This window comes from Corvus cornix, chromosome 4 (genome assembly GCF_000738735.6).
Source record: "Corvus cornix cornix isolate S_Up_H32 chromosome 4, ASM73873v5, whole genome shotgun sequence".
Lineage (NCBI taxonomy): Eukaryota > Metazoa > Chordata > Aves > Passeriformes > Corvidae > Corvus > Corvus cornix.
This window is the reverse complement of record NC_046334.1, coordinates 44,846,889-44,866,135: the sequence shown is the minus strand read 5'-3', so window position 1 is coordinate 44,866,135 and position 19,247 is coordinate 44,846,889. Positions and strand designations below refer to the sequence as shown.

At 38.8% G+C, this 19,247-nt stretch overlaps 1 protein-coding gene across 7 annotated transcripts in view; it reads right to left on the bottom strand.

Moving 5' to 3' along the window:
• DLC1 (DLC1 Rho GTPase activating protein) overlaps window positions 1–19,247 on the bottom strand; it is a 220,992-nt gene that overhangs the window by 16,607 nt on the left and 185,138 nt on the right. For all 7 annotated transcript variants that reach the window (XM_010401619.4, XM_019287155.3, XM_010401623.4 and 4 more), the window contains 2 exons: window positions 8,965–9,036; window positions 5,851–5,932 (listed from right to left, as the gene is read on the bottom strand). In XM_010401619.4, the coding sequence (XP_010399921.3) occupies window positions 5,851–5,932; window positions 8,965–9,036 (154 nt within the window). The remainder of the gene's footprint in view (window positions 1–5,850; window positions 5,933–8,964; window positions 9,037–19,247) is intronic.

Sequence of the window (19,247 nt, the reverse complement as noted above, 5' to 3'; positions counted from 1 at the left end):
AGGAAGGCGGCACAGGAGCAGGGCCACCCCTTTCCTTTAACTGGACTACAGCCCAAATTCAACAGCAGCAAAGCTGAGCTTTAAAAAGCCTTATTCATTCCAAAGGAAGTTATGTAATTTTCACATAATAATTCATCTGAGCAAAGTGAGAAGAAGAGCCTGTATCTGCAGTTTTGAAAAACTAAAAAAGAAAAGAAACGCTGATGTGCCCTATTGCTTCAAATGAATTTTCTCAGATTCATGAAGCTTGTACTTGAATGCAGAAAATGTATGCACAGGGAGAATTACTAGTTTCTTCTCTTTTCCCTTGCCTTTTATGCACAGGATTGGCTGCAGATGGTATTTACACAGGGCCCAATCCTGAAGCCATCAAAGAAAATGGGAAAGCTGCTACTGATGCTTTTGCTGCAAGCCATGAAGTAAAAAAGAAAAGGCAGTTTGATCTATAATTAGACCCAGCCATAACACAGCAGAGAAGAAGGGAAACAGGAATAATTGCCACAGGTCAAATAGTAGGGCAGTGGCAGGTTAGAAAAGTTATCCAGATCTCTCCTTTTTATTCAGATTTCATCTTTGTTCTGAATTTAGAAGGCAAAAGGTTCAGGCCTGCTGGCTGCAGCTGGTGGGCATGTGCACAAGTCCAGTGAATTCAGAGGAATTGTATTTACGGTGTGGGTGAAGGGTGAATGTCCCATCTACATGCTACACAAAAAACTGTTTGGTTTTTTTCAAGAGGCCACACAAGCATCAGAAAGCTGCCTCCATCTCTGCTATAAACACATTCTCCTCTCAAGTCCTGGACCTCAAGACCAGGAAACATTAAACTGGTTTCAGTTCTATATTGTGTAATAATTTACAAATTTCACAGTGTTGCAACCTTTGGCTTATGCAGAGAGAAGTTACCACTGAATCCCTGGATCAGGCTTTATCTAGCTCCAGCCTGTCTGACCACTAATAAAGACAATCTCTGATTTCACAAAGATTACATCCCCAGACTTCTCTCCTACTCAACTAAAACCCCTGAAATAGGTGGAAAATGGTAGAGCAAAGACCTTTATTGTCACAGAGGGTATTTTAAAAAGAAATCTCCTGACACACTCCTCACAAAAATTAGTAAGAAGGCACGATAAGGTAACCCCCAATGAGTGAGGTTAAATTCAACAGCTGTGAGGTAAATAAAGTCTCTGTTACATATTTGACATGGATGCATCTCCAAACCAGTTTCCCTTTTGAAATCTAAATTTCTCCAGCAATTGTCTCAGGTCGGCAACTTCCATTATATACATCACACGTCCTGCTTCAACTTTTGCTCAAATTCAGGAGTGCCGAGGTCCTTGAACTACACACCACTGAAAACACAGTGCAATATGCAAAATTGCCTTCCAAACACATTAGTGAGTCAGCAAAGCTAAGCTTACAAAGTTTAGTTTGTCAGGATGAGATTTACCTATACAACTGTCACTAACCTTCACATATGCTTTGCAATACTTTTTAAGCATATAAGCTCACATTAACTTTCAACAGATCTTCTCATCAAATTGATGCCTGTTAATAAACCACAATTTTCTCTTCTGGGTCTGGAACTTCTCCTTTGTTAACTCCACTCCCAGGTATAAGTTCACTTATCATTTCCTTACTGACAGTCAGCAGACCTGCCTCATTCTTTAGCTCCATCTTATTCTGCCCAAACCTGTCTCAGTGACACCTTCCTGAAGACAAGATGGGAGAGGGAGGGAAAGGGCAGGATTGCTGCAGACAGCAGTTACAGCCACTTTCACTGACTGGCTGTCTCAATCTCAATTTTGACTATGCCTCCTACCCTGGCCACTCTCTAGATGACTGTCTGGATGACAAGATAATATTCTTTCCCATCATTTAGAGAAATGTCTTTGAGCCAGCCCTCTCTATACATCTTCACATCCAGATGTTATGTTACTCCCATGGAGCATTCTATCTCCAAGACATCACTTTTCCTCACTGTCTGTGGACTCCTATCTCAGCTCTCACTCTCCTTCACCCCAGCTCTGCAAACCCCTTCCTCCTGAGGATGACCAAGGCAGCAGAACTTGCCTCTCTGTCCTAGACCCCAAGTCAGCCCTGAGTGGTAATTACACTGGCAGCCTGAACCTGCTGCACCCAAAACATGGGACACTGGAGCTTCTCTCAGAAACCATTTTTACTAGTCTTCTCCTCAGAAACGGCCAAACTAATTTAGCCTGAACTTCTTTTAAGAGAGGCAGACTGAATGAGATATTCACTATGAAAAACTGTAGTGTGAACAGCTAACTTCTAAATTAAAATGTGGGTTTATGACATGAAGTCTTTTTTAAACTAGGTACTAGTCAGTTCTATGTTGGGTGTAACCCCAGGTAATTAATTTTGTTCTTATTAACAGAAGTTCTCACCCACACACCCAAATAAAGTGGTAGTAGCAATGCAGAATACTAGATTTATGAATTTTAAATTATAATTTTGAATTTGAGGAACTGTGTAATCTAGCTCTAAAGTTTAAAATATTTTCTTGATGGACCTAAATTCATAATTCCGCTTATAGATCAAATTCCAGCTCCATTATACCTGTACTAACTCATCACACGTCTTGTCTCAGTGGACAGCCTCTACTTTGGCTCCTGGGGTTCATCTGCATGTTGTTCTGCAAAGGAGGCCAGCTCTCCACAGACCAAATGATACAAACAGTGAATACATTACAACCAATTTCTTGGATGAGAAGTCCTGATGATAAAAGATTTAAGAAACCTCTTGCATATATAGTGTAACGGTTTCCTAGCTATGCATAAGGAGATTTGAAAGGATTTCCATCATGGTTTGCTATGTATTTTGTACTTAGCAACAACCTCTAGGATAAGCACGTTTCAGTACTTAGTTTCATCAGCACATGATGCCGCCAGTTATCTGCTGGAGATAAATTCCCAGTCATTAATCTACATAAAGTCCTAAGAAAGCAAGGCCAGCACTGGTTTGCACAGTCACTAAGAAAGCATCCAAGAAAATTAAAATAGGGTCATCACTCTTAGATTTTTAACCCTACATTTCATGGTAAGATCACTAAATGACATTTCTTAACCATCTGTTACTGAGTGCCATATGCTATCTCTGTAGTTCAAGTCTCAACCCCCTTTCCACTTGAAACATTTTCCATAAAAAACATAGTGGGGTGAGTTAAAGTTAGCTTAATTTTCCTGCTTACATTAATAAGATTATTAAATGATAATTAACAATACTGTACAGATGTAAACTATCATTTAAAATGCTTCAAACTTAAAAAAGAAATCCCTGTCACTGTGATTTCTACAGTCTTTTTTAATACAATTATTTCACATGCAGTTATCAGAACAAGGTAATTAGAAATTCTGGGAAACACTGGCTGTTACATAGAAAGCAGATTCTCAGCACAGACCACTTACTTATTTTGTTACCATCCACTGTGTACAGCGTTCACTTGGCTCTGTGCTGAAAGTGCAAATAACTCCCAAAGTATTCTGATTTTCAGTCAAGAAATGGTGATAGACTTACAGTTGTGAAACTGTTCAAAGTCTTTACTGAGCAAACCCCTTTCCTGTTTACACACTGACTGTGGCATGAGTCAAAATAAACCCAGGCTGCAGGCAGAAAGGCAGCATTCCAAACGATGTTCTTCTCCACGGTTTTTAGTGGGCTTTGCAAAATTAAACAAGGAGGTGCGGAAAAAAACCCCTAAAGGTGAAAATGTTGTGATAATGTACTGCTTTTGTCTAACACACAAGGTAAAAGGCCAAATTCAGACATCTGAGGTGCTTAACTGAATTACTTCAATTTTATTTTGAGGTGGTATCTGAATGTTTCTGGAGATACTTCAGTGTCAGTTTTAAAGTCATTTTGTAAAAGATAACTCTGATGTACAAGCCACAGGCTTCAGAATGATACAGTTCAACCCTTAAAATCTTTGTCTCAAGCTACAGTAAGACCAGTGGATTCTTACATATAAATATTACACATGCATATTACACAGAAAACAATCTGAAAATAAAAATCTGTTATTTTACAATCAGTAGCGTTATTACAGGATTCTTATGTTCACAAAACAACTATATACATGTATAATTTTGGTTTTCTCACTTTTATTAGAAAATTTACAATGTGTACTTCCATTGGACACAGATCTTTTTACTTTCCTTGGTGTTCAGAAAAAGTGCTGTTTTTATGTATCATACTAACAGCAAATCTCACAGAGATATGGAGTGCACATTGCTACTTTCATCAGAGAAAAAATCTGCTACCTTTTTTTCCCTGTATAATTAATTAATCCTGGGTCATAAAGTATTCTTGGAGGTGAGCACCAAATGCAAAATATGCTGCCTTGACTGTATTTTGTTTTCCTGGTGAGGGACGACCATGCTTCTGGGAATCAGCATTTATTCTCATTGCTGTACTTTCTGTTCATTCACTTCACAAGTTCCAGGGAACACAAATAAGTAGACCAACAGATCAGATTTAAATATTGGTGGAATAGATGTACCACACTTAAGTAAGGCACATCTTGCATGAATTTAACATTAATGAGATATTTCCCCTCCTAATGACTGGACAAAGAAATCTGTTTTCTTAGTTTGAAAATCCTGTAAATATTTCTGAAGAACTTTAAATTCCAGTCCCTCTCTTTCCCCTCCAAGTATGGCAGTGATGGCATGAGAACACTATTAACTTAAAGCTATTCTTAAAAGGGTTTTGTAATTCATTAGAATTACTGACATTTAGAGTTGCAGACACCATGTATGCAGTATCCAAAAGCATTCATTTTGCAGGCAGTTTGGAAAGCTGCCATACTGAAGGATGGGGCCATAAAACTGCACTTATTTCTAGGTAATAGAAGATATGAGAAGTTAAAGCTTTTTTCTTTTGCCATTTAAGATTGTGGACTCACACTAGAGGAGGTAACTGATGGATGGATTAATGTTAGCTGATGTCAGATGGGGCCATTGTGATTGCTTTTATGACCAAACTGGTAATGCTGGGGCTGTAGTTCTGTAAAAAAAAAACCTGCTAGACACCAGCAAGTCTTGCTCTCTATTTTTCTCTACCTACCCCTTCTCCTGCTTCTGCAGCTGGCTGTGGGGTCCTGCCCCATTCTTCACACTTACTGTGAACTTCATTATGCTTTTCCACTGATTTACTTTACTCACCCAGGAAAGGACTATCAAGACTCTTTTTGTGGGGTGAGCCAATTGAACTGGTTTGTGGAAGGAGCCCATAAACAACAAAGATAAGTTAATGTGAGCATGTGGCTGAGGGCAGGCCTGTCTTTGGAGTAGTGATAAACTATTAGATTCCCTTACATTATCCCTTTCAGCCATACCCATGTTACACAGGGTGATGCACTGAGGCGAGCATGAGGGTTTGTATATAGAGCACTTTGTATACACAGCATTTTGTTTGTATACACAGCTGTCCACCAAGGTAAGAGAGTGATGGAGTGCACCAGCATCGCTTTGCTAACACTGTTCCCAAAACCCAATTCCTGTGTGGGAATTGGTGCTGCAGTTGTATGTGCAGATGGCTATAGCCAGCACAGTTCTACTTTCACATGCCTAACTAATTTGGGAATTAGGAAGGAAAGCAAACAAAGAAGAATAATAAAAAATATGCCTATGAAATCCCTTTCACAAAGATTCCTGCTACTCTCCTCCCAACATTTTTTAAAATAAGATCCCCAAACATCACTTAGCCCAATAAAGTATTGTAATGAAAACCACAAACTTTTCTGTGTCTTTTTTTGTTGTGCTTTTTCCAGGTACTTTCTATCACGCAGGAAGGGTTTTGTTTCAAAATGCAGTGTGATTTTTATTCACCTACCTGCATAATGCCTCAATAGCATCTCTGTCCAGAAAGTCATGCTCTCGCTTGACTAGAGCAATGTCAACTGGAAAAAGGAGATCTGTAGGAAAAGAAACAGATGGAATCAAAGTGACACTTATTCCCAGTGATGCGTTATTTCAAACAACCAGCTGCCTTCAGCTGAGCTCATCAAGATGCCAGTGATTGGTACTTCTTAGGTAAACACATGCTATCGCCTCAAATGCCAGAGGTGCTTCCTTTTCATCTACAAATTTTTGACATGCAGCCTTGATAACTGAAAGTTCATATACAGAATAGAGGAAAAATTGTTAAAGCAGAGATGAAACAATGGGAGACAGAAAAAGGCAAATGCAAGCTTCCCTATCAGACATCAGAAGTGCAAACTAATTCAGGCTAGCTTTATTTAAAATAAATGTGCAATCTCCATCAAAGTACTAATATCTCACATTAAAGAACAAAGGTCAGTAAATGCCAAAACTCTGAAAGAATGAAAAAAAAAGCCTTTAATCTCCTTAGCTGTTAATCAAGCTATTTAAAAGTTTGACACTGATACATTAATGAGATACGGCTTGAAATGAAAGCAAGCCAAGCTGCGTGGAGACCATACTGCCTCCTTTCCTTAGGAGATTATTTGGGTAAACAACTGGGAGAGTGAGGGGGAGGAAACAATGTTGGCAGAGAACTGAAAATTTACTTCAGCTCTGAAGCAGCAAACACATATATATTATTTACTGTACTCCACAGATTCCTGACTGTCATACAGGTCCTGATCTGGCATTCCTTGCACAGCTAAAACTCCCACCCGAAGCTGCTGGTTGTTCAGGGCACACAGAAATACAAGGTCAATCTATGAACAGACTGCTGCAGTTGCATACAATTTTCCTGATCCCAGTAACTTCCTGTGAATTTTTTAATTTCTGGAGACTGGGAAGAATGAGCTGAAATGAGGAAAAGAATTAAGACTGATATTAATTTCTAGAAAGATATTTTCTATACTAACAGAAAATGAACTATATGAATTCTATGAAATTAATTAATTTTCTATAACAACAGAAACGAGTTCTACATCCTCATTTTCATAGCACTATAGAATGGTTTGTGTTGGAAGGACCTTAAAGTTCATTTAGTTCCAAACCCCCTGCTATGGACAGGGACACCTTCGATTAGATCAGGTTTCCCTAAGAGCTGTCCAACCTGCCCTTGAACACTTCCAGGGACAGGGTATCCACAGCTTCCACAATTGCCTCAGGAATTCAAATTCTGCAAAATGCTAGGAATTCTGTATTTTCTACAGAAAACTGTGGTTTTAGCAAAGCAACTGACAAAGGTTCACTGATTAATCTCCCATATCAAATGTGCTCTGTGTGGGAACAACCCACATAGGTGACTTCTCAGAACTCTTGTACGATACGCAATTGATTCATAGGTCTCCCCGTCACTATTTTAAGTAGAAAGTACAAGTAAAGAGGGCGAGCACATTCAACTGGTATTTTTTAGCACTGCTGATGTAAGTTTTTCCACTGGGAAAGTTGTATCTTAGAATGCCCACAAGAGAACGTGGGAGAACTTAAGTGAAGGAGGTGACTTGAAAGAACTTGATAGTCTGCATAAGACCATTTTTTTAACAGTTAATCTATGCTATTGCTGGCTTTGTTGTTGCTGCTGTCAGGGGGGCTTGCACAGGACAATGGTATATTGTTTTTCAGTAAGGACAGCTGTCCTTTCAATGGGTATGGCTGGCCTTGCTCTCACAGCTTCTCTCTCACCTCTGTGGTCCTTTTGATGTTAGACAGGACATGCTGTTACAATAGAAACTTCATGTAAGTTTAGAATCTCTAGGTAGGGCAATGTTTTCTGAACGCAAGTAATTTATTAGGGGATTTATGACTCAGTATAATAAAAAACCCACAAACCCACATAATCAGCTGAAAGTTTTGCCTCAGTTGTAATGAAGACTGGAGGTACAGTTACAGCTCCATATCCCAAGAAAGCCTTGGCATCTCCATGAGAACACAAAAAAAAGAAGGAAGGAAAAAAAGAAAAAATAAAAGGAAATTTAATTTCTGAACAGGCAAAGGAAAGTCTTGCCAAGTGCTGCTTTTGAAAGTGCTATTATGATCTCGTATTGCTAATGCAGCTGCAAATCAAAGCTCAACAAGATCATTTTTCAAGGTCAGCTCAGCATTTGCTGTAATTTTCAGCAGTTATTCACTGTAAATAACAAACTTTCTATGCTCGTTCTTACAAGCAGCAGCTGGATTTTGCTTTGTAAAAATGAAGAGGCAGTTAAGAGTGCACAATAATTGCACTACAATGAAAGTAATTTTAAGTGGTGTGGGGGAAAATTCTGAACAATAATATAGATACATAAAAAGGACATCACACTTTAAAACAAACTTCTGTATGCTACTCTGCATCGGAGGGTAAGAAATGTATGCCAAACCTGCAGGTTTCTAGCAGGTTGGAGAGGCAGCAAAGACAACAATTCTAATTGAGCAAAACTAAAGCAGACACACAGAGTGAATTCATCCCAGAGAAGGACAAGTGTCTGCAGGAGGTAGCCACTCCTCTGAGGAGCTTCTGTGCAACAACAGCTTGTATGTTCTTTTTCCCCTCATAGTAAGCCTGTGTCTATCTCCGACCCAAGTCGTTCTGAAAAAACACACAGGACTTGGGAATCACGAGGCAAACAGATGTACCCATGCATATGCAGAATTCCCTACTACTGTTCCATTAGGAGAGTTGGCCAGTGGAGCTGGACACAGCTTTTTTATTTCAAGACTGGGCATGTAGCAGTGGATGACTACGTTCCTTTCTGTTCTAACCAGAGGGAACGTATCACTGTACTAACATTTACATTTGTTCTATGATGATGTTTGGAAGATTCAGACTAAAAGAAAAACCTGAAAAAAGTTCAAAAGTCTTGAGTGCTTCAGAGTCTCATTGGGTTTGGTACACCTATGTGTGTGGTGGATAGCAGAGAGCAGACCAGTCCCTAAAAGTCATGGTATATACTGGAACTTCAGTTGTGCCCCTGAATCTCATTTATTGGTGAATATGACATCTTATTGTCCAAAAGTTGCTGGGAGAGGATCGAGTTCAGGTGCCTACCTTCATAAAGCTGCGCATACTGTGGGAACCCAGCAGCCCGCAGCCAGTCACAAGCTTCCTTGGCCTCGATTTCTGAAAGAGGACAGAAACAAGCCACCCTCCGATTAGTGATCTGCAAGGAAAGAAATTCCTCTCTACCACTTCTACTATCCCCATTGCAAAATAAGCACAAAGGTTTTCAGAAACTTTGAACTGAGACACACGTTTGCTTATCTCAGTTTGCTTTTCTTCTCACTATCAAACATATCTTAGATTCTGGAAAGTCACTAGCACTCAGCTGCTGTTTATCAACAGCTCATCATTTTAATAGTTAGAGAAACAGGCACAAATGAAAACTGCAGCAGTTATGGATTACCCTGTACAGGTTTTTTTACACTAGAAAAAACAGCACTGCAATCAACATGAGCAGCGTTTGTTCAGCAAATCTTATGGTACCCTTGGCACAACTACTTTGTCTTGACAGAAATTCCTTGCAGAGCTCGCATTACTGTGCACTTTAACACCTTGTAGACAGTACTGACAGACTCAAGCCCAAGAACAGATGACACACTGTACTGCAGCTCACTCAAGCACATATTTACTACCCAACAAGAACCTAGTTTCACTGGAAGTCTACAAGGCATTTACGAGTTACTTGGTATACTACAGGAAGGTTTCCCTCACACTGCCTAAAACAGCATGCCACAGAATTATATTATTCACACACATATACATTACACTGAAAGAAAGTAATATTAGTCTGTGAATAAATCACATATAAATTCATTTTTTACTTAATAGAAGTAGAGATAAATAATATGTTATCGTATTAGCTCAAACTAGAAAAATATAAAAGGTATTTAGGGTATTCTACAAGTGTTGAAGAAATGGATTGGGCTAATTATGTTCTTCAAAAAATTCAATAAAGTGATACTGGGAATTCAGCTCCCTGCTTAGAACTGATCAAACAAACAATGAGAAATCAGAAACGATTAAAGTTTGTCTGGCTTTGATTATATTCACTGTTCCTGATGGACCAGGAAACAAAAGCTTCACTATGCACAACTCAGTACACAATTTTGCCACCTACTTGGAGAGGATACTATGGCTCCCTGCTACAGAAACCATGCACAAAGGGGCTCGCTCAGAATTGCTCCAAATACAGGTTACTGCACACAGGGCATTGAAGAGCCAAACACAACATAAGTAAAATATCACAAGATTTTGTCATGCTATTAAATATTCCCAGTGAGATAGATACACAAAATTGGATGAAATGGCAGGCACCTTTTAGCGTCTCCAAAACAATGGCAAATCCCCTTTAATTTTCCAAATCGCTACAATAGTGCTGAAATAGTTGTGCGTTGCCAGACTACTCGGCTAAGACACATATCCAAACCAAGGGGTTAAGGTGAGCCAAAACACAACATTCCAGATAAATAAACATCTAAAAATCCACTCCTGTTGAAGTCAGGACAAGCAGGCATTTGTGCAACTTGTGTTTGCTTCACCTTTGGGTTATGGGACCACATGAGAACAAGCACGTACCAACATATTGACTTAGCTACTGATTAAGAAAAGGCATTATTCAATTCCAATTACAAGCAATTGTAAAGTTTTGCTTAAAGTAGTATTTTAATTTCAGTATGCTACGGAAATACATGGGAAATTTAATAAAGAAGAAAAAAGTATCTAAAACATATTTGAAACTTGTACTGCTAAAGCAAGAACAAACAACATGATAGATTAATATTTCAGAAGCAATTAAAGTAGTAAAGCAAAAAATCTGCAACTAATTTTTAGAGTACTTAAAATAAAATGCAGTATCTTATAGGTCAGATTCTGCAGAAGTATCTGGATTGAATGAGGATTTTATTTGATTTAAAACTAGAAAAAAAATTATCCTAGATAACAAGCACTTAGAAAAAAATGCAGGGAGATGCTTGAAGTGCAATCGAAAAAAGTGTGAGATTCCTGACTACTACAGGCACTGTTCAATGTGTTTAAATATTTGTTCACAGGTCCTTTACTGAGTGCCCCAGGTATATGACCCGTAAATTATTTCTAGAGCTAGAAAATTATGAATATGCATTTATCAGACTTTTTTTACCATTCTCTATAGAGGCCTTGTGTATCTTTTCCCCAAATATATATGCCAGTTATGTGGAAGTTACATTTTATGGGTACCCAGGTGTTATGTGCCTTTGGGATTTTCAGAGCATATTTGCTTTCAAAATACCTTTGAGAATCCCCCAAGAAGTCTACCTAGGCAATGAAACACCTGAGGTTTTCCTGTCTGGCCACAAGAATTCCAGGGAACAATAAAACACAAGTGCTCCTGTCCATGGATTAGGCTATGTAAATGCCTAGGGTTGGGTACGAGACAGTGCAGAGCCTTTAAAAGCCATATTTGCCCCATTTTCATAGAGCAAGTTGCAAGTCCTGTTGCAAGTCCTGGAAGAGCAAAGGGCTGCAAGTCCTGTTGCAAGTCCTTGGAAGGGTGAAGGGTTTTGAGTACTATCTTGAACAAGGGGCCAGTGAATCCCCTGAGACCAGGGCTCTCTCCATGTCATCTCCATCCACACAAAGCATGTGTAAGAGAGGGACATGATGGGTACAGGTGACAGAGTGGAGGTGGGACCTAAAAAAGTAGCTCCTCTGTCCAACTCCAGTTGGCCAAACTCAGGATTCCTACTAGACTGTACTCCTATGTGGTATGACCAGACAAATGGGAAGGTAGTATTTTAACCCCATTTCCCTATCTCAACCTTGTTGGCTACTGATGAGCCAGAATATGAACAAAACTCTATGTATGTGAAATTCAGGCAGATCAAAATATGGTCAGAGGGAGAATCCAGCCCAAGGTGCACTGAATAAAGCTGCACAGAAAGCCGAATACACTGAACAAGCTTCCTCACATAAGAGACACAAATTTAAACAGCTGAGAGCTTGTCTAGGTAAAAAGTTCATTACCATAGCTTAACTGGAATCTGTGAGAATAAAATACATTGGTTAAACCTGAGGTTCTGGCCAAGTCATTTAAACTACCCTAGAGGAAGAAGCTCTTTCCCACAATTTCCAAATTCCAGCTTCCAGCTCAGCAGCATTAGCCCTGGGACTCTTGGTTTGCTGGCTGCCAGTTTCATATCCAAGTGGACATAAGAATATTTATGTGTAAGTCCTTGTCATCCTGATCAATGGCAATCAAGATAATAAGATACAAAAAAAGAACAGGTCTTCCAAAATCAGGTTTTCCAACTTCTTCTAAAAAGATTTAGAAGGGACAGAGCATTCATTAGCCTTTGTTCAGTATCCCATGAGAGTATAGATAATTATCTGAGCTATGAACACACTATCAAGCACAGCATTTGCTTGGTTGGGGCCAGCTGATAGCCACAGGGAGAAGAGGAAACTTGTAGAGGAACTCTACACTGCTTTCCAACCTATTTTAGGAAAGCCCTACTTCAGCCACAATTTGCAAAGCAATTTCTGATGAAGATCTGGCAGCTGAACTGATAAGTTGCTGCAGGCAAAGGACTGGTCTCACTCCCTCCTTCCCACTCCATCCCTGCAGTGCCACTTCCTTTCTGAATCAAACATCCTTGCCAGTTAAAACCTTTACAATAAACTACCATTCAGTATACATTCCAAGCAAGAAATGTATGTGCAGCTTTTCAGACGTGCATCCTGTGCCCTCCCCCAGCAGCAGGAGGTTCTTGTACGAAAAACCGCTGGCAAGAAAGAAATTGTGCTATTATTTCTAAGTGTCCCGATACAAAAAAAATCCCAAACCTCTTAGAAATTAAAACAAAACAAATTAAAAAATCCCCACCCAAATCCCCAAAAAATCCAAAAAGAAATACAATGAAGTCTTTATTCTTGGTGTCGTGTAAGCAAACAGCAGGCAAATGTGTTAAAGAGGAAACAGGAAATTTTTATTGGAAACAGCTTTATTTGTTAGTCTGTTTTACAAAGCAGGCCTCCATGCTCAAATCAAGGGTAGGAGTTCCTTTTGTGCATGGTTGGGAACCATTAGTCCTTATTTACCCACTTCCAGGGGGATTAGGAGGACTCAATTCTTCCCCAGAGTAGTAAATTAAAATGGGAAAGTCTAACTTCCTTTTTGTTAAACTTTGGCTAATCTTGGTTCCTGGCCTTGTAAATTCCCAAGTTTAGACCTTCAGCGCAAAAATATCTCAATTCACACCTTGCTTGATACTGCAGTTGCAGAAGGGAGAACTGTAAGATGTCTATAGTCTTTTGTTTAATGATACCTTCTTTCCCATAGACAATAAAAACACACAGTAATGTTGTTCTTTCAGGAAAAAAAAAAAAATCACCTTTGCAGTCCAGTTAAGCCAGCAACATTGCTTACTTTCATTCTTCTTTTTTGCTTCCATGGAATAACATGCAATTTAAGCACTAGCTCTTTCAGGGTCTTCAGGACAAGGTACAAAGCAGATGTATCTTTGTACAGTCATGCATTGACTCAATTTTCACCTAAGTGCTAAACATATTACGAACAGTTTTTCCAAGCAGATGGTTTTCTCTTGCCTCAACTCAGATGCCTTTACAATCGTATTAGCACCTCCACACATCAGTTCGACTCATCTCACCTTTTGGCTCTGTTAAAGAGAGAAGCTTGTAAAAATCTGTAGTGAGACTGGCAAAATCAGCACAATCAAAATCAAATTTCAGAAAAAAATGGGCTTCACTGCTTAAGGTTTGCTTCAATGTAATACATAAAAACTGGGTTTTTTGAGCTTCTTAATTACACCTTGGTCCTAATTTTTAGCTAAGTGATTCTATTTGAAATTCACTATTCGACTTTTCTTTCGGAAGAGAAAAAAAAAACTTGTAGAAATTGAATACAAAATCATCTTCCTGAATTAGCTTGCAGGAGAAGCTCTCCCATACAGTGCAGAGAACATGATTTCAGATTTTCATGGAAGCTGGAGATGAACACACTCTCTCCTTACTTTAATGCCTAAAACTCCATAAACTATCTGCATGTTTTCTAAGGCACAGAGGAGCACATGGAGCACACAGAGCACAAAGGATTCTTCCCCATCCAGGACTGATGGTCCGGTTTAATGGCTGCAAATGGCTTGCATGCTCTTTTTCTGTCTATATCAGAAATTATCTCTCCCTACATGTCATGTCCTTCTGAAACTTCTGGTGCTTCGCAAAATTATTGTTCAACTCAAAAACACTGTCCTGAGCTATTAAGAAACTTGAGATCATTCGGGATCATATTTTTTAAGACCAGCTGTGGTATATGTGAGAAATACTCTTATTTGGATAGAATTCCACTGCACAAGTACAAGCAATCATTTTTCCTAGTGCTTGAATTGCATCCCTGACATGTGAATTGTGGTCCCAACATTAGACCGGATCACACTACCCAACCACTCAGTCTACAGATACATGAAGGCAGATGTGAAACCTGAGACAAACCGGGGAAATAACTGCACTATGGCAGCTGTCTACAAATGAGCAGGCCAGGCACTGAAAATGATAAATCAGTTCTGTGTAATGTCATATGCCTGCAGCCCTTTAAAGCTGGGACAGTATGACTGACTTCATAAGAGTAAGCCTGTTCTGTGTCCATGGCCTCAGACGGTTTTCACTTTGAAGATATGTGACTGTTGCTTGAAAATAATTAAATTCCTTCTTATAAGTCTGTTTTTTCTCAGACTTATATTGTTAAATATTCTTTAGGCAGTATCATTGACTTAGTGCACCACACCTTTCAAGAAAGTAGCACATAGCAAAGGCCTAAAGACAGCAAAAATACAATTAGTGAAGAACAGGATTTTATAAGGATAATGCCCTCAAACACAAACTTGGGAAGCTTGTCAATAAATGTTCAACCACTAAAAACTAGAGCATTCTGAAAATCCCATTAAAAGCTCTTGCAAATTTCTAACACATTTGGAATTTCTTTTAATTCTAAGAGAAAAATCTAATCTTATACAACTGTTCTAGAATAGTCTGACATATTCAGTCCACGAAGGATGCATTTCTAGAAGAACCAGTGAGACCAAGAGAATATAAAGCATAGCTTTCAAACTGATTATGAGCTTGCAGGTTTTGAAGTGAAAGCTAACAACCCAAGAGAGTCACTTTTCTCCTTTCACCTTCAAAGTGTGAGTTACATTTTGCAATAGCAGCTGCCTTTTTTGATGTGCTCCTGTATTTCACTGTGCTTCAATTTACCTTCTACAGTCAAACGATACATGCTGTGATCTCCATTTACCACTGCCTGTCTCAGCAATCAATTTAAGCCAGTATGGATGCATGTGCAATTTTAAGAAAATATCTCTTATTAAAAACTTTCAGAGGGGTGGGGAGAGGGGAACTCACAAACTCTTGAGGGAAACCATATGTGACACGAAATACATATACTGCTTTCTAGTCATAAAACCCCTAGAAATGGTGATGAATGTTACTCAGATATTCCACAACTATATGATGACGACTAAAAAAATACTCTCTTTGTGTTGTCTCCTGCTGGCTTTGGGTTAAACATGGGACTGACTGACTTTTTCAAGTTACAGAGCCTTGAAGCAAGACAGTAACTATGCAGTTGATGTTATGTATAAACCACAGGTCACTGGGAGAAGAAACAGAGTATGTTTGGAATTTGTGTGGGAACAGATGAAGAAGTAAGGAAACAGATGTTTAAGATCATATATTGATGTTTTCTCTGAAAAAAAAGCAGGAAGCTCGAATACTCTTTTTTTTTTTTGTTTTTGGTCAGCAGAACTTTTGAAAAATGCAAATGGCTTACACTTCCACTGATAGGATTTAAGTTTGTTTATTTCCTTATTGATGAAAGCTAAATAAAAATAAAAATAAAAAGTTAAAAAAAAAAAAAAGTGACTGGTTTCCAAAATACCCACAGAGGTGTATGTTGGTTGTATATACTTTCCCTCCTTCCCAACTATACCAAATTACAGAATATAGTACTTTTAATTGCTCACCAATACTCTTGCTAGCACAGCAAACACAATACTGCTTTTGTGGACCAAAATATAATTATTAAACTTGAACCTCCTATTCACAGTCTTCAGCATATCAAAATCACTTCAAAACTTTTTCAGCTCAAAACATAAAAGGAGAAACAACATTTGTTGAAAATATTTCAAACATTTCGAGATTGAGCCAACACTTGCTAAAATCAATGGGAGCCTCCATAAATTTCAGAGGACTTAAGAGGGACTTTCCCAGTGTGGATCCATGGGTCTCTAAAACCCAACAAAACCTTTGCAGGAATAACTGAGGTCAGTTTCACAGTTCTCACTATTTTTAGCATGGGAAGAAACACAAGTTTTCATCAGAGCACAAGGAAGGACAGTGCCCGATGGCAAAAGGTCAGAGAGGGCACAACCACCACCTCTAGAGCATGATCTGGCTGGCAAGAGGTCCTTCCCTCCATCAAGAGGACCTAGCACAACTGATCAGCTCCAAAAAGCACCAAATCAACATTATTTTGGGATCTGATAAAGGGCTACTGAAATAAAGGATATTCCCCATGTGTCTGTCAAGCCGTTTCCCTATACACTCTGTAACAAATTGCAATTATTGCTTATTTTCACACCATTAAATATGATTCTAGCTGCTCAAAGTTAGCTGCATTACTTCCTAACTTGTTAATAATTTTGTGAAAGCTTGTTCTAGGACACAAAAGAATCATCACAACTCCTGGTATACACTGTAAACCAAGTTAATAATTTATTCCTAAATAGGCTTTTGTTTTGTTTTGTTGTTGTTTTGGGGTTGGGTTTTTTTTTTTTTTTTTATTTTGAGCATATACAGGAGAATTAGGAAAGAAATTTAAAAACCAATGTGATCTGAAGGTAAAAAATAATTTTGTTTAATCAGAAAACTATAGCTTGATGAGGCAGTTTTCCTGTCAAATAACAACTCATTTTATAGGTTAAAGATGGTCTTCTCCCATCTTGTTTTTAAGAAGGTTCACAGATGAAGAGGAACAAGATGTCAAGTGACTTAAAAAACCTTCAAGAAATAATTGAGCACGTGGGTTATTTATCTGGCCTGCTTAACACAGGGTGGTCTTGGAGGAGGATTATTTGGGGCAGAGAAAGCAGTTAGTCAAATCCTCTGATGGAGGTCATGTTGACAGATTCCAGAGTGAGAAACAAATCCTCCTCCAAAGAGTGGGAAATAGAAGATAACTTTAACCTTCTCTTCTCTCAGAAATTACTTGGTTAGCATGACCTTTGAGAACATACTGAAGAGTAAACATTAACCATTGCTACTCCCAAGTCCAGCATTAATATCCTCCCAACTGCCCCCTGTCTGCAAGCTCGTGGTGTGCACGCTTGTGCACAGTGTGCGAAGCTCAACTCTAAGGCCATTCCAGCCCCAGAGGGAGGCAAAAGAGAGCAGGCACAGCATGACAGATACTTCATCTAAAAAGGCACAAAATGTAGGCTACCTGTTCAGATCTAGGAAATAACAATGGTATAAGAACCGATCTGAACTGGCCCAATGGTTCATACAAAAGAAAGTAGATTTTCTAGACAGTTACTTCTTTGAGCTTGTTAAGCCTCAACCTCAAAACTACCTGTGCATGTAGAAAGAACTGTATGGAAGAATGACTACCTTTACATCATAACCATCTACAGCCAACATCATTGATGACACAGTCCCGAGCTACATCCTGTGGGGATGGTACAACACCAGATACAAAATACCAGTGGCAGTGAACAGCCCAGCATAAAGCTAATTGCATCACAGACAAATGCCTTCTTCCCTGATGCAGAATTAAAGATGTAAACATGATTTTTCCAAGGCAAATATTACTATGAACCTCCTGTTTTCAGATATTAGAGACAGTTACAATATTCTGTCTGTGATACTGCATACTTGAAATTGCTTCTCTCAGTACAAGATCTAATGGTCACATCTAGTATGGATGGAAGAAGAAGAAGGGAAGTTAAATTAAGTTAGATCATGAAGCTTTACGCTGGAAAGTTTCTTGTATCTTATGTGCACAGGAAATCTGTTCTTAGAACTCATGGAGAACAGAGTGAAGGGTGGTCAGCAGAGCATCCAATTCTATGGGTCCACAGGGTCACAGAGACACCAATCCCAAAACGCAAAAATGCAAGGAGGGGAGCATGTGTAGTTTTCTTAATCCTGAAACTTCAGTAAATTACAAGAACAGGTCTGGGAAAATTAGACTGTGTCCATGACTGGCTTCAGCAAATCTTTCATGCATCTCCTCAGGAATCATTCTTAGCACAGACTATTGCCCTTGAATAGAAAGATTTAGACAAATGTAAAATAAATATATTTAAACCCAAATCTAAGGAACTCTGCACCCTTTTGGACTTTAAAAAAATGCCCCACAAGAAATAAGTGAGCCATCCTATTGTGTCTACATTAGAAGAGAGACCAGATAAAATTTTTTCCTTATCCTGTCTCACCGAGCATAGTCCTTCCCAAGGGAAACAAATACTAGACAATATTTGAAAGAATATTCATCCTGGGAAATAAAAATGATTGTGATACTCCTCTAAAGGCACCAAAGTAGTTTAGAATGGTCTGTAGTATCACCTGTAACTTTCAGATAGTGGAACTCAGTGGTTAAGTAATTAAGTAACTAAGGCTAAGTAACTAGCTGGTTAAGTCATTCTGGACTCTCTTTTGGTTCTGCCAGTCTTGCCAATGTTATACTGTACTAGCAGACCTAATGATTTCAAAGATATGCTGAGTGGGATAGGGTAGCACTGTCAGCAAGATTGGCAGAGTAAGTGTCCGGTGACAAGAACCAGAAAGTTCCAATCACAGCCCAGTCCTGTGCCCCTTTCATGAGACTTGCGCATCATTGCAGACAGAATTTGTCTTTTCTTTCGAACAGGAGGAGTGAAGGTAGATGAGAAAATAAAAAAAGCAAAACAAAACAAACCCAAAAAAAACCCCCTGAAAAAACAGCTTGGCAAAAAACTTTGGAAATCACAAAACATGCACGACAATTCTGATACCCTGCACCTTGCGGAATTACTGATTGCTTAGGTACAAGCAAGAAGTACGCCTGGAATTGCTGAAATTACCAAAATTTCTATATATCTACTCTCATTACATTACTGGAGAGAATGTAGAATTTTGTAATTAATTCACCTTGAAACACTGAGATTAAAACTGTAAGCAGAACCATATGATACCCAAAGAATATACATAAATTATACAGGGCATAATCTCTTTATTTAGTGGACATAAAACCAGCAAATTTTCTGTGAACTGCAGATCATTTGATTGCTGTATTTCTATAA